The 16,101-nt window shown below is 44.6% G+C and overlaps 1 protein-coding gene across 1 annotated transcript; it reads right to left on the reverse strand.

Moving 5' to 3' along the window:
• Window positions 1-6,137: 6,137 nt before the first annotated feature.
• Window positions 6,138-13,233, reverse strand: GEM (GTP binding protein overexpressed in skeletal muscle). The gene is made up of 4 exons (XM_068396760.1): window positions 12,900-13,233; window positions 9,714-9,790; window positions 9,026-9,230; window positions 6,138-7,361 (listed from the first exon to the last, which is right to left on the reverse strand). The coding sequence occupies exons 1-4, from the start codon at window positions 13,231-13,233 to the stop codon at window positions 7,084-7,086; spliced, it is 894 nt and encodes a 297-aa protein (XP_068252861.1). The 3' UTR covers window positions 6,138-7,083.
• Window positions 13,234-16,101: the final 2,868 nt, after the last annotated feature.

A 16,101-nucleotide genomic window follows, 5' to 3' on the forward strand; every position in this document is an offset into this window, starting at 1 on the left:
GTAACCAGGTGGATAGATGATGGTAAAGCTGTGGATGTGGTCTATCTTGATTTCAGTAAAGCGTTTGACACAGTCTCCCACAGCATCCTCGCAGCTAAACTGAGGAAGTGTGGTCTGGATGATCGGGTAGTGAGGTGGATTGTGAACTGGCTGAAGGAAAGAAGCCAGAGAGTGGTGGTCAATGGGACAGAGTCCAGTTGGAGGCCTGTGTCTAGCGGAGTCCCTCAAGGGTCGGTACTGGGACCAGTACTATTCAATATATTCATTAATGACTTGGATGAGGGAATAGAGTGCACTGTCAGCAAGTTCGCTGATGACACAAAACTGGGAGGAGTGGCTGATACACCAGAAGGCTGCGCAGCCATTCAGAGAGACCTGGACAGGCTGGAGAGTTGGGCGGGGAGAAATTTAATGAAATATAACAAGGGCAAATGTAGAGTCCTGCCTCTGGGCAAGAACAACCCCATGTACCAGTACAAGTTGGGGGCAGACCTGTTGGAGACCAGCATAGGGGAAAGGGACCTGGGGGTCCTAGTGGACAACAGGATGACCATGAGCCAGCAATGTGCCCTTGTGGCCAAGAAGGCCAATGGCATCCTGGGGTGTATTAGAAGGGGTGTGGTTAGCAGGTCAAGAGAGGTTCTCCTCCCCCTCTATTCTGCCCTGGTGAGGCCGCATCTGGAATATTGTGTCCAGTTCTGGGCCCCTCAGTTCAAGAAGGACAGGACAGGGAACTGCTAGAGAGAGTCCAGCGCAGAGTCACGAAGATGATTAAGGGGGTGGAACATCTCCCTTATGAGGAGAGGCTGAGGGAGCTGGGTCTCTTTAGCTTAGAGAAGAGGAGACTGAGGGGTGACCTCATTAATGTTTATAAATATGTAAAGGGCAAGTGTCATGAGGATGGAGCCACGCTCTTCTCAGTGACATCCCTTGACAGGACAAGGGGCGATGGGTGCAAGCTGGAACACAGGAGGTTCCACATAAATATGAGGAAAAACTTCTTTACGGTGAGGGTAACCGAACACCGGAACAGGCTGCCCAGAGAGGTTGTGGAGTCTCCTTCTCTGGAGACATTCAAAACCCGCCTGGACGCATTCCTGTGTGATATGGTCTAGGTAATCCTGCTCCGGCAGAGGGATTGGACTAGATGATCTTTCGAGGTCCCTTCCAATCCCTAACATTCTGTGATTCTGTGATTCTGTGTAGAAGGCATCCAAATTTGTCAGGCATGATTTGCCTTAGTGAAGCCATGTTGGCTGTTACCAATCACCTCCTTGATTTCCGTGTGCCTCAATATAGCTTCCAGGAGGATCTGCTCCATGATCTTGCTAGGCACAGAGGTGAGACTGACTGCCCTGTAGTTCCTCAGGTCTTCCTTTTTTTCCTTCTTGAAGATGGGGGTTATGTTTCCCCTCTTTCAGTCAGTGGGAACTTCACCAGGCTGCCATGACTTCTCAAAAAGGATGGATAGTGGCTTAGCAACTTCATCCGCAATTTCCCTCAGGACTCACAGATGCACCTCATCAGGTCCCATGGACTTGTGCACCTTCAGGTTTCTTAGATGGTCTTGAACCTGATCTTCTCCTACAGTGGGTGGCTCTTCATTCTTCCAGTCCCTGCCCTTTGCATTCTGCGACTTGGGCAGTGTGGCTTGAGCACTTGCCAGGAAAGATTGAGGCAAAAAAGTCATTAGTGCCTCAGCCTTCTCCATATCTCAGGTAACCAGGTCTCCCGTTTCCTTCTGGAGAGGGCCCACATTTTACCTAGTCTTCCTTTTATCACTGACATACCTGTAGAAGCATTTCTTGTTGTCCTTGACATCCCTGGCCAGATTTAATTCTATCAGGGCTTTAGCTTTCCTAACCTGATCCCTGGCTGCTTGGACAGTTTCTCTGTATTCCTCCCAGGCTACCTGCCCTTGCTTCCACCCTCTGTAGGCTTCCTTTTTGTGTCTGAATTTATCCAGGAGCTCCTTGTTCATCCATGCAGGCCTCCTGGCGTTTTTGCCTGCCTTCCTCTTTGTTGGGATGCATCACTTGAGGAGGAACATGGAGGAGGTGATCCTTGAATATTAACTAGCTTTCTTGGGCCTCTTTTCCCTCTAGGGCATTATCCCCTGGTACTCTACTAAGTAGGTCCCTGAAGAGGCCAAAGTCTGCTCCCCCGAAGTCCAGGGTAGGGAGCTTGCTGTGAACCCTCCTCACTGCCCTAAGGATGTTGAACTCTACCATTTCAGTGTCTCTAGGCAAAAAGCCTTTGATGGTCTTACCTATGTGATCACAGAGGATAAATGCAGAAATATTGCCAGTCCTTGTGTGGGGTTGTCACTGAGAGAGGAGGTCCTGCTCCCCCTGATGTCTGTAAGAGATTTCTGGAGTGAGAGAACCATGAGGAGAGGACATGTGGTGGGGTTGCGTGCCAGGCTGCACACTAACACATTGTGCATTCCCTGGTCATGGAAGATGCTGGGACTCACACTATTTCCTGCAGCCATCCAATGTTAGGCCCCTACACCTGCAGGTCACTGGTCTCTTCTGGAAGCAATGATAGGAGCAAGGCTTCTCCACTGCCTTTCTGGAGCATAACACGGTTGTGTTCCCTTTTTTAACTGCGGGAGGCTACATTTAGAGACCTAGGAATCACTGTATAAATCTACCATGGAGTCTGCCACATTTAAAAGTGCTGGTGACTATTAATGTGACATTTAGCATAATTTTAACACAGGATGCCACATGTACCTTAGGCGCTACCACACATTTAGTGTTGCATGGGTTCTACAAGTGGACAAACACCAAAGAAACCATGTTTTTGTCCCTGGCCCTCTCAGTCCTGTACTACCCCACCGAACTAGAACTGATGGGACTGCATGCAAGGTGGACATTTCTCATTAAATATTATTTTGTGCACCTGGAAGCCACATCTGTTAAACACCAGTGGTGTGCTGAACACCACCACAGCATTTGCCCTCCTAACTGAGCAACTCTAGTGAGTCCAGAAAAGAGAGTCAGAGGAGGACCAGCCCCACTGGCTTTTATCTCCTGCATTTGTGGGTCAGATACAGGAATGATTTACACAGTACGTTCAGCTCTACAGCCTTCAGAGGCATTGCAAGGAATGAGTTGCAGGGTTTGCTTTTGGAGATTCAAGAATTTATAGCCCAGGGATCTCACCAGTAAAAAACCATTAGTACTCCTTACTACCTCACTTCTTCTCTAGGTAATCATAGAGGCAATGCTGCACAGAAATCAAGTGCTTCCGTCCTCTGCTGCAGCCCTCTGAGGATGACATTATCACCACCAGGACTGCTGCTGCCAGGAGCCCTTTCTCCCATTTATGTCTACATTTATGTCTACGCTCCAAATCAGCCCAAGAGAGATAATGCTGGTCCGTGGTCTTTAAAGCTTTCCGAGGGTTTGATGTTGAAAGGTCTGTATATGTGAGGGTTAAATCCACAGCTCATACATTGATTTTATTGAAAACGTGTTTCTTTTACTTGACTAAATTTTATCAATAATTCTCCCAAATCTGAACACACGTAGCCCCCTGCAAATCCACATAGTGCTATTATAATGAATAATTTATTAGTGTAGTTTTGTCCCAAAACATAAGTAAACCTTTCTTCTTGCAGTTAATCTGTCATGATTAAATTAATTACAGCTGGGAATGCTCACTAATTCCTCTTGCTGATCTGATCTATCTTCCTAAAAAGAGCTTTTTATAACAGCTATTATACTATAATTGGCATTTCGCATGTTCTTAGACTTTTTTTTTTTCCTGTATTTATTTTATGTTATTTGGACTCTGTGAGTTTTGCCATTTTGGCCTTGCTTCACTCACTGCTGTGACTCACGTATTCCAGAGCTACTGCCAGATTTCTGAGGCCGACATTGTAATTATCACATTAGGATCTGTCATTGTAACCCTGACTTAATAAATAGCCGGAGCAGTGATTAGAATGGCTGATTGATCCGTTCCATGGTTTGGGACACTCGCATCTGAGATGAACAGAGGGATTGTGATTATTAAGGGTTTGAAATGTCAGCATTCCAGATTAAATTAGCATTAATTAGTCATTCCAGGTACACTAGCTGTTATATATAGTAAGCATATCTGTATTTGATAATCTGGTGATGATCAGCTAAAACTGTGACTCAGGTTCACCTCATAAGCTGCAGAAGAAAGCTCCCGTCCTTCCTCTGTGCCCACAACTCGCTGGAGCCATGCAGCACACAGCAGATGACCAGGATCCCTTCCAGGTGAAGCTCATGGTGCCCTTCAGGAGCGCAACTCAGGCATTGCAGCCCTAGGCGGGCATTCGGTCCATGGGGCCAGGCTAGACCTGGTCCAAAGCAAGAAAAGCCCTGAAACGTGCAGAGTGTGGATCCTCAGCACCAACCCTCTCACTCCACATCCAGAGGTCAGACGGTAACACACCCTGACAGTGTCTGAGCAAACTGAAGCAACAGCTCCATGGAGGAGATGCTGCTGGTGGTGGTTCTTCACCCCACAGCTTCCTCCATGCTCTCCCTGAAAACTCAGGTCAAGACACGAGCCTGCAGAGTGGACCAAGAGGGCCAGAGGGAGGTTGACCGAGACACGCAAGGTGGAGGCATCTCTTTAAGTTGTTTTGGTCCAAAGGCAGTGCTGTGCTATTCAGAGACCAGCCCTGGTCCAGATGCAGCCCCAGAAGACAGACTTGCAGTGGTCTGTTCCTGCTGGCCACGGGAAAAACATGGTGATACGGCATGCTGTGCATGACCACCGCACGGCTCATTGTGGCAGATTGCGGCAGCTCTTTGGAATGGGCCTACCACATTGATTCTTTTCTTTAAAAAATCATATGTTTTAGAAGGAAGTTTTGTTATCCTGGGAAGGAGTGGAAGGAGACAAGTGAGGGCATGAAAACTTACTAGGTAACTCCAAATTTTTATTATATTGTCTGTGTATCCAGAGATGCTGTGAACATGGATGGCTTTTATGCCTAAAGGCTGTATGATCAACATGGACATTTTATATTTCTTCAAAACCTGCTTGGTTTAGATTCGTTGGGTCCAGAGCTTGACAGGTATAGAACAGACCAAGGAAATTTGCTGGCTGTGTTCAGCTATACTTTCAGTTCTTAAAAATAATCTTAAAAATTTCTTTAATTTGTGCAATTTTTTTTCGATTCTTGAGTGGGGAAAAGGTTCTGAGAGTTTAAAGGTTCTGACTGGTATCGGAGTGAGTATCATTCTCTAGACTGCTCTGGGTTGACCTTAACTTGTATGCTGACAACTCAAAAGCATTCATTCAAAATCCAGCAACAGGGATCTTGTCTGTGCTCTACTCAAAATGTTTTTTTCTGTTCTTGCCAACAGTTTATGCTAGATCAGGAATTCCCTTCCAGGGAGGTCTGAACACCGCACAAGCGCAGAGTCATCCTGCAACATGATATTTTACCCCTGAAGAACTGCTAAAAGTCATTCCCTCAGCAGAGGCAATTTTGGGCAAACACTCAGCAAGCTCACTCCTTTCCAGCACATTTGGTGCATGAAATCTGCGCAGCCCAAAGTAGGGAATTCCAGTTCTCACCTTATTAGTGTTGCATTTTGTTGTCTTCATAATCAAGGAAGATGAGCTGCCAGGCTGGAGTTGTGGCTTTTCTTAGCCCTCTGCAGGCAAAATGTAATGACTCTATCTCTACCTTGAACTCTGTGGTGTGCCCACAAAACCCAGCATGGTCAGGAGGAAAATAACACAACTATGCTCAATAGTAATTGAGGTTTAGGGCACACTATACCAGCTACCTGCTTTCTGTCCCTGAAGGTGGCATTTCACTTCTTTTTTTCTCCAAAACTGGGGTAATGGTACTCATTTACATTTCTAAAGTGTTTTCAGGCTTAGGGCCAAATACCTTTTTTAGGAATGTTTTATTTTTATCTCTGTCACCACAACCCCATTTGCACATGAGGGATACCATGCACTCATAGCTTTGGGGCCATGGATGATTCTTGCTTTGTGATCCTAGGTTGCTAAGTAGCCTCTGTTCAGAGATGTAAGGAATCCTTGCTGTACTTGTCACGGAGCAATCTCGCCCAGCATTCAAAATATTTTCTGAACTTGAAAAAATTCTTAGGGATTTCCCACTGACGCTCAAAGGCAGTCACATATTTTATTTTATTACAAGGCATGTAAGTAAAAACTTGCATATCTGAAAAAAGATATTAGATAGAAAACAGTAATAAAATTAACATTATTATTTTAAGAAACTTGGTAATAAATACATTTTCCCTCAATATTAAAATGATTGTTATTTTGCACAACAATAAATACAGCATAGCTCTGGCATAGAGAGAGGCTAAGGCTGGATACAAGAAGTCTATGTGGTTTCTTAAAAAATCTCAAGTGATTTGTAAAGGTTTGGCATCCTGCACTTGATGCACTTTGATACAACTTGCACTTTAGTTTTAATTTTACTATGATTTTTAAACAGTCCCATAATACGAAAACATGAGAGGAAAATTTGTTTGATTATAGGATTTTTCCTTTAAATATTTTCAAAGTAAGAGGTGTGTAAACTCATTGAAACCAGTCCTTGAAATTAAAAAAAAAAAAAAGTGTCTTGGTGGCTATTCTACAAAAATGAAGGTTTTTCAGCTGTGGGTGCTCAAGCCTGACTAGCCAACTGGCAAAGGACCAATCCCTACTCAGTTTCTTTACATAGTTTTTAAAAAGAAATAGTAATAACAAGGACAAAGAGTAAAGAGTGTAGTATTCACTTCCCAAGTCCTGATGGTTTGAGGTTCTTACATTATTATCTGAAGATGAGAGAATAAAGAAAAGGTCTATTCCAGAACACTTCCCAGCATAACTTTGGGTCATTCTGGTCTACATTTTTCTTTTAAAACTACAGACAAAAAAAAAAAAGGAAGAGAGATATTTCCATGTACTGTGCTGTTCTTATGCCAGCACGTATCATCACAATCACAGCTGTGAACCTAAGTCACTTTGATAGCCCAATCTAATATAGATTGATTGATTGTCCCACAATATAATTAGATAGTGTCCACAAAATGCCACAAGCTCTCGCAGAGTCCAGAGTTCCTAAAGTACCGATAGATCATGGCAAGACTTGGACTTGAGTTTGAAGGCCATGTTCTTGTTGTTCTTGGCAACTATTTTGCCCCAAAACCGCCTGGCTTTCTTGGGGATGCTCTCTCTCCGTTTCTGGTACGCCAGCCGCTTCTCGTTCTTTTCCTTGCTGTCCCTCCGGAGCCGGACTTGCCGCACGATGCCTTCAAACAGCTCTTTCACATTGTGCTGCACGGCTGCTGAGGTCTCAATGAACTTGCAGTCAAACACGACGGCGCAGGCTCGTCCCTCTGCAAAATTGCAAGATGCATGTGTCAGGAGGTGTCACAAGCAGGGGAAGCGCAAAGCGGCTGCAGGCTGCCACATGCCAGCACCACCGGGGGAATTCCTCAAGCCTAATATAGGCACAGATAAGTCTTTAATCACCTGATGCTGCCTGCTAGCCCATGATTCATCTGCCCTGTGTCACACTCCCTTCCCAACGAGGGGGGGTCAATCCCCTCCTGGAAAAGCCCAGTCCCCGCCGGCGGCTATGAAGGGAGTTGGGGCTGACCAACTCGCGCCAAGACACTGAAGGCTGAGACGTCAGCGATGACTCAAAACCACCTGGTCATCTTACGTGCAGATTCCGTCAAGTCACAGTAAAGGGTGATGACAGCACCCTCCATGCACACAGCACAGCTCTTGTCACCGTAGGAGGCAGAGCCCAGCCTCCTCCATGGGTCATGGGTATAAACCAGGGTCTTGGGATGGTAGCAAGTTCGGTGTGAACAGACACATGTACAAAACCCTTAAATAAAGGCGGAACTATGCCTATGGCTTTAGAGGTACATCTGAAATCATAGTTCTTATCCTTAATCATGTGAACCTAAACTAAACTTGACAGCCGTCTCACACGGAAGCCAATTTATTGTCTTCTGGCTTGCTGTGAACTCATCGTCAGGATGACATGAATGTACCTGCCAGCTTTCAAAAGATTTTTCAAGTGGAGCAGAGAGGAATGAGAAGGCAAATAGGCATCCCTGGGCTCCCGATGAGCTACCTCAGTTCAAACCCTTCCCTTGGGGCAACTGTGACAGGGGCCAGAGGAACTGTGCACATCCCCAGTGGGAAAAAAAAAAAGTCTAGCTCAATCGTGCAACAGAAGAGTCAAACAGTGGCAGAGAGAGGAAGAGGCCAAGCAGAGGAACCCATGTTTCTGATGGGCCAAGATGAGATCATCTAATGCATTGCTGTGTGCTGTGCTGTGTCACCCAAGCATCAGGGAAGACTGTCCAAGAAGAGATATTACTGACTGCAGATCTTGGGAGCTGGCAGCAGCTTTCCCAGCAGTGTCTCTCCTCCTATTTACAGGCTTAGGGCTCCCCGGGCTTTGGGAGAGTGGCACAGGTTGGTTATTCTTTTGTATGCAGCAGTGAGGGCTGTTTCAGCATACCAAAGCAAGGCAGCAAGGAGACCTCTCCTGAAAAGTGCACAGTTCCTGCCCAGACTAGCAAGAGGAAGGGTGAGAGGGAATTTTAATTCATCAAAGACGACAGAGAACTGGTTAAACGAAGAGATAATCTTTGGCAGCAGAATAAAGGGGGCTAAACACGTTATGCATAAGCACATATTGGAAGCCCAAAGGGTTTCCAGCTACCAGATATCACATACTGCAGTGGTCTTACACTAGGAGCTGGAGGGGAAGAAATTAAAGCTGCTTTTATTACGGTACTTAATAAATTTAGGAAAGGGATTATCTGACATGTAACAGCATTACCAAGGGAGGCTTAAGGACCAGGCAGACCCCTCCCAGTCCTTTGCCCTCTGCTCCAGTCCTCTGCTGTTTTATTGCTCTTTTATTGCCGAGTCCTGATCACAGTGTACTCCCTCAGCCAGAGCTCTGCATTTCCTTCAAAAGCTACTAGATGACTCCTAATGTTTACGTCGTTTTCATCCTCATCATTTTCCTTACCTGCCACTGAAACTTCGCGGCACCTGACAAGGTCACTCTTGTTGCCAACCAAAATAATGGGGATGTCTTCTTTCTGGCGTGCCCTGCGGAGCTGTATTCTGAGTTCGGAGGCCTTCTCAAAGCTTGCTCGGTCTGTGATGGAGTAGACAATCAAGTATGCGTCTCCCACTTGCATGCAGTGGTCTCGAATCCATTGTCCCTCATGCTGTTCAAATGAAACAGTCAGACGTTGTTATGCTCAGAGCAGATTTTACTTAGAAAGTATAACATTAGAGAGTCCAAGTACATTCCTGCTGTAACTGTAATGGGTACGGTTTGAATCACAGTTATACTAAAAGTAATTCCAATGTGGTGATAGTATGAATACTTCACCACAAAGGAGGGCAAATCTTGCCCCACATAATTCATTGTGCTGGCTTTAGACTGGAATGAGCATAGTCTGGAAAATGGCTTGAATGTTTTGTTTTATCACTAAAAAAATAAAGAAGGCTTGCACTTCTCAGGCTCACACTGCAGAGCTGTTAGGCATGTTTGGCTTGGTGTGTGGGGGGGGGTTAATCCCATATTTTCCCTAATGTTAAAGTACAGAAAACACCTATTTTCTTTCCCAAAAGATACCTACTTTCAATATTAGCAGTCATTCATATGTACTTTTCTTTTGGCATTTGACTAGAACAAATTAAAGTACCTTATTATCCCACATGTCGAGCAGTATAATGGTTGCACTTTCCCCATCCACCATCAGGGTTCTTTCATACGTGTCTTCTGGAAAGAAAATCAGAAAGGTTGGTAATATATTATTTAGTGGCATCATGTACATTACTAAAACCAAGTAGTTGAATATGTATAATTTGTTCACAGTTCAAGTTATTGAGCCAAGTTTTATGCTGGCTCACATTCAGTTCTTTCCTCATTTCCACCAGCACTGAATCTGCCCTCTGTTCATTACTGGTTGTCTTACTTTCCATGATATATGAAGGAGGCTGAAAGATCAGGAAATGAAATGTTCATTATTTTGGCTGATATTCTCTTTATCTTATGTGGGAGAGAGAAAATAGAACCAGTGGAAGAAATAACCCAAGGCTGAACATTTGCCCCATGGGAGCAGCAGAGTCCATCGAGGCTGAGTAATGGAAAATATTTGCTTTCACTTTAGCAGGGACAGTTTACGGGTGAACAGTCACTGCTGCTGAGAGCAATACAGCTAACAGGCGCCCAGCCAATGAGGACAGGGTTTTGTGAGACCTGAGTCTCACAAGAGCTGCTGAGTTTTAGAGGGGCTGAGACTTCTGCTGCATCCTAGTTCTCTCCCATTTCACGGTTTCCTACATTACCTTTGATGTCAAAAAGCAAAGGAAAAACAAACCACAAAAGTTCAGTTATTTTGTACTGAGGCCACAAAAATTCATACCTATAAATGCCATGTGACAAAGTTCTGCTTAGATCTGGGGGGGCTATTCCCACTCATAACTTCCATCAACCCTTGCTGTGAAATCTCAGTCTAGCTTCTGCTTCAAATAGTGATCTTCCCTCTTTCCTCTAAACCTGAGGAGATTTGGATGAGTAATATGGAGTTTGGACCCATCTCTAGTCTTGCATTGCTGGTCGGTGGAAAATGCCAGGCTTTGGGCTTCTGAGCAAACCACCCTTCTCACTGCAGCGTTTAAGGGGTCTGTCCCAGCCACGCTTGTAGACAGGACTTGTCTTAACCCTTGCCTCATAAATTTTCTCTTAGGCATCAATGGAATGAACTTTCCCCTAATTTGTAATCAGAGCTTCTCCTTGAAGCCAGGAATCTACATCCATGTAAGTGAGACCAAAATATTACACATTTGAAATAAAATAAAAAAGATGACAGGCTTGACACAGCTTAAAATGGCGAGACGAAAAAGGCAAAGCTAATGAAGAGGAGCGTTTTCCCTTGCAGGCCCAAGAGCATGACACTTGTGTTCATGAATTAGATTTATCTTACAGTCAGTAGCAAAGCCAGTCCATAAAAGCAGCTGTGTTCCCTCGGTGAGTTGGCTACCCTGAAACCATCCTCTCTTGTAATAAAGTTTCCAGTTTGCAAGCTAAAGTTTGGAGAACAGTTTCTTCAACTGACCAAGCATCTGCATGGGAACAAGCTCCGTATACACCAGAGGACAACACTCAGAGGACTGTTTCTCCACTCTGTTACATATGGAGAGGCTACAAATATGTAATCACACTCCTCAGAAAAATTATGCCCAGATGATCATATTCAGCACTGATTTGCACCTTGGTCAAGCCTAAGGAACTTCCATAGGATATAAAACACACTGAAAGTGAGCAATTAGTTCATCTCATGCTTATTTTCCAATAATTGCAAGTTTTCCAATACCTCAGCAGAGCTGGCCGTGAAAATCTGTCACTGCTACACTCCAAGCAATACTGCTGGGAGTGTGAATGAAAGAGGAAACCATACAGCTTCGCATGGAGGAGAAGAAAACTGTCTGACAGGGGTGTGCAAAGCGAATCAGCTGCATTTGCTGACTGCTTGCCCAGGGGTCCTACTGTAGTTCATTGGTGTAGCAATGGGAGACCTTTTATCAGAGATACTCCAGGCTGAGGAACTAGTGGTATTACCGGAAAAGTCAGTGGTAGAAGCTGAAGACAAAGCACACCTGAATAACTGATTCAGAGTGACTGCACCATGGGGAATTTCAGATCCCCCAAAGACACAAAGATCTGTGCCCCCAGTCTGTGACACCAGGCAAGGAAATGTGGGTCTAACCTTCCTGATGCTGGGCTGTATGAAATCCTGGGTACAGCCTCTCCTAACTGGAGAGGTAAAGACACAAAAAGCTGTCCTGCCTGTGCTTCATTGAGAAGCCCAGAAACTCTCTGTGCTAGCACTGGCACCATCGCACCAAGGGAGTACAGGCAGGAGAGGGAAGGGACACAGGAGACGAGGAGAGTCCTGCATGCTGACGAGCAAAGCCACCAGCAACCTGCATGTCCTCTGAAGGTGACAGCGTCTGCCTTCTCAGAGCCACACAACCCTTCCACATAGACATCTCAAACACAAGCACCAAGCTCAGAGCTTGGTGCCACAGCTTCACCTTCTGCATGATCTGATTTTTGGGATTAAGGAACACTTCTTTGCAATCCCAAACAAAGCACAGGAGGATAGCAAGGGGGAAGCATCAAAGAAAACCCTAGACTTTGTGCCTTTTCCCCCTGTTTGGGCAATAGGAATTTTCCTACACTGCTGAAGGACCTTTGTCTGTTTTTCCCCTGGGAGAACCCATGCTGTGCAAGTAACATGAAATGAGGAAGAGATATATTTTACCCAAACTCCATACAGCCTGTGCTGAGGTAATGTGTTTATACAGAACGGTTGAGATATAACTTCTAATGGCAAATATTTTGGAGTTGATTGAAGAACTCAGCAGTGGCTTTTTCTTTATATGTTATTTCTAAGCATTTCATTCTCACAGACCACAAGGACCTTCAGCTGTTTTCTCCCGCCAGAAAGCTGGAGTCAGTCCTGTGGAGCCAGTGGTGACACAAATGTTGGACCAGCATGAAAGCTGAACCAGCCTCGTGTGTAGCATCATTGCAGGCAGGAATGAGGCAGCTTCCAACAGGTATTTTGAAATGAAATAGCATAAGAATCTGAATTGTTCTCTTTCAGAGACTTTCAATCATTGTTCGTATCTTACTCCTCTTATTTTGCTTTCTTGTTTTCTTAAGAGAGATACATGTTTTGAATCTGTTTTGATGATCAGATCCAAATGTTTGTTACCTCATTTTTTGATTAAATGGCCGCTCTGATTTTCTGTGCCGATTACTACTGGCAGGGCTGATTGCAAGCAAACACAAACACCTCAGGGCAAACACAAACACCTACCTCCCAGCACTTCACAGTCGCTGTCGATGCTGTCATGCACCCCTGCAAAGATGTTGGCTAGCGAGGACTTGCCTACGCCATGCTCCCCGATCAGCACCACCCGGTAGCAATTGCTGCAGGACTCAGAGGAGATGACAGAGTCGGACGACTCCGAGGACCAGCTCCTTCTGTAGTATTCATCGGGACTGATGGTGTATCGCTTCTGAGGGTTGTACTCATTGGAGTCTTTCTGGACCAGCAGATTCTTTCCATCAGCAGGGATGCTCCATCGCTGCTGCTGCTGCTGCAGGCCGCTGTTGTGGGTGCGACGCATCGTAACGTTGTTGAGGGTCATTTTTTTTACCCCTGGTGAGAAACGGGGAAATCACAAGCGTTACCCACAAAACACTTAGAAAGGCATTAATGCCCTCTTACTAACTTCAAGGCAGCACATCCTGCTCTTCTATAGGGATCTAGTATACAACAACAACAACAAAGAGACTTTCTGCACTCTTTCATAGTTGCCGGTACACAAAGAAATATTTCTAGTTAGTGAGTCAGAGACTTTTTCCTGGGGATGATACCACCCTCACATGCTAAATCCAAACTTTGTTTAACTTTTACAAGCTCATGGCTGTGCTCGGTGCAGACCAGCCCTGGAGAGAGTGAGGCATTGCTGTGTCCCCGGAGGAGATGTCCCAGGAGGAGATGTCCCAGGGCAGTGTTCACCAGGGCTGTCCTACGTGGGAGCTGCAACCCTGCTGAGAGGCAGCCTACGGTACAGGCAGCACCTACAGGTGCTGGACCCCATCCTTTGTGCTTAACTGGGGGCAAACAGAGGCACTGGTCACAGCTGCCTCCAACTCCCAGTGCAGCTGGGTGTACAGTATCTTTCACATTGTCTCAGTTAAGAGCTGAAACTTTTCAGAAAGCAATAAGGCATCACTCACTGCACCCTTAGACAACCCTGATATGAGAAAAGAGCCATACAAGAAAGTCTTGATGTGATGGGCTGCATTTGGGTCTTGTTTATGGCCGGGTAAACAAAGAATGACTCTGCTTCAGACAGTGGCTTTTTGTTTGGTAAGAGGGAGGACACAGTCAAGTTCAACAGTTCTTCTGAGGAGGTACAGATTCCAGCCGCTACAGGAGGTTGTGCTGGGAGAAAAAGCTCATAAATGTACAGGTATTAAATCAACAGCTTCATTTACTGCACAATCAGCTAGATAGGTTCACTCTTCTTATCCAGGCATGACCCTTAATTATATTTTACTCAGCAAACTCTATTTTGCCTTGCTTGGAGGCAGAGGACAGTGACGTCATTCTCACAAGCCAACAGCTACCATTTTTAGGAAAGTTACTTTGATGCATTCCAGTTCCCAAAGTGACAGTTATTTAGATATTTTTTTTTTGCCATATACCTGATGTTTCTCGGCTCTCTTCTCCATATTAATAAGTAGAATTAATTTCACCTGACCACTTTCAAACCTGAATAATAGGTGGTGAACTGAAAAAGTACAGCAACGCAACAAAACGACACATACAAATCACTGTTCTCAAAAAAACTACCTCTAAACTTCTTTGAATAAATGCACGGCAGGACATAGAAGAAATATACAAAAAAATACATTTTATCTGAACTTATTACCACATACGCAATATTTTCTCTGTGACATGCAGTACTTTTAAGGGCAAAATGAGATCGTTTGCATAGTCCCACTCACAGTAACTTTAGCAGCAAGGAATATATCTAAACTAGAAACCACACACTAAGCAAAGGCTGCTTCACAAACCAAATGAAATATTTACTGTGGTTAACTTTTAAAATGCATTTTTTCCTTGCAGTTTCCCCACTGAAAAGACCAGATGAGAAAAGCCAGCTCCGATTCAGCCAAACAACAAGCCTAAGTCACAACCTGCAATAAATAGTCACTCGCTAAACAGTCACAAACATAAACATTTTACCATTTCGCCCCTGATAAATTATCATCCTTCATTAAACAAAGCCAAACGAGTCCCTGTCGCACATTGCGTTCCAAGTTCAAACTGGTTTTGATACCCCACGCTGCATTTAGCTGTCTGGGTCTCTAGCACCGACAGTAAAAGGCTGCCTCTGAACCAACACTGCCTTACTTCTGCCAGGCTCCTCCGGGCACCCGGGTCCTTCGCTGGTGCTGCCCTTCCCTCTCCGTGGGCTGTGGTGCACTGAGCTGCTCGCCCGAAGTAAATCCTCTGCTGCTTTGGGGCTGCCTCTTTAATTCTTTCGCAGCAAACCTGGTTTATATTAAGCCCATCTGATCAGAGACAGGGCTTTTCCGTGACGTGGTTGGCTTTTCCATACAACAGCCAGCCCCCAGCTGGGAGGAAACAGACATGCAGAAGAGCAAAAACTTGCAAACAGTCTCAAAAGACTTACTCAAAATCATATGATGTCTTATTATTGCCAGTAAAACAAACACATTTGGTTCTTGCACGATGAAAACAGGAAAGTGGAAAAACCCCCAAAAATACATGCCATTTCACCTCACTTAGTTTTTCATTCAAACATTATCAAAATTAATGATGTTTAAAATATGACATAAGTTTCATTAATGCATAAAATGCTGTAAATGATTATGTTCCCTGTCTGCAAAACACACTCAACCCCCTGCTGGACAAAACATTTCTTTGGAATAAAATACCTGAATGTTTTTTTTTAATTATCCTAAAAATAGGAATATTATTCTGTTTTTTAAAAAAATTTAAAATCTAATATATACAATCCTATTTTTCTCTGTCAGCCTCCAAGTGACTGCACCCAGTTTTCTGAACTACACAATCAGCTCTCACTTCTCCTGCTTGCTAACAGGAGCTTGAAAAAACATCCAACTGCAAATTCAGTGTTGTTACTCCAGCTGGATGGTGGCAAAGATGCATCAGAACAGACACAAAGTCTGCACAAAGTCGGAGTAGCACAGTGCTGATTCTGTCCACAGTTCATTAGGAAAGATGAATATATACTGTACAGGCCACAAACCCAGGGTCTGCTCCTTAAATTTTTATAATCTCATAGCTCACTGGCAGAAGAAATTTTACCAGAAAGAAAATCAATCCAAACCTGTAATGTGTGCTGCCAGGTGACACTTCACAGAACACATATGCAAACTATTTCTTGATTAGCAAATGAAGAGTAATAAACTTTCACAGAACTACTCAGTAAGGACACCACAACATATACAAAATG

The sequence above is a fragment of the Nyctibius grandis genome, chromosome 3, assembly GCF_013368605.1.
Source record: "Nyctibius grandis isolate bNycGra1 chromosome 3, bNycGra1.pri, whole genome shotgun sequence".
Classification (NCBI taxonomy): Eukaryota; Metazoa; Chordata; class Aves; order Nyctibiiformes; family Nyctibiidae; genus Nyctibius; species Nyctibius grandis.

Excerpts from the sequence above, each read along its gene's own strand:
- GEM (XM_068396760.1), bottom strand. The coding sequence starts at position 13,233 with ATGACCCTCAACAACGTTACGATGCGTCGCACCCACAACAGCGGCCTG. Across the intron at positions 9,231-9,713 it reads TCGACATGTGGGATAATAAG|CATGAGGGACAATGGATTCG; the intron begins GTACTTTAATTT and ends TCATTTGAACAG. Across the intron at positions 7,362-9,025 it reads CCGCGAAGTTTCAGTGGCAG|AGGGACGAGCCTGCGCCGTC; the intron begins GTAAGGAAAATG and ends GCAATTTTGCAG.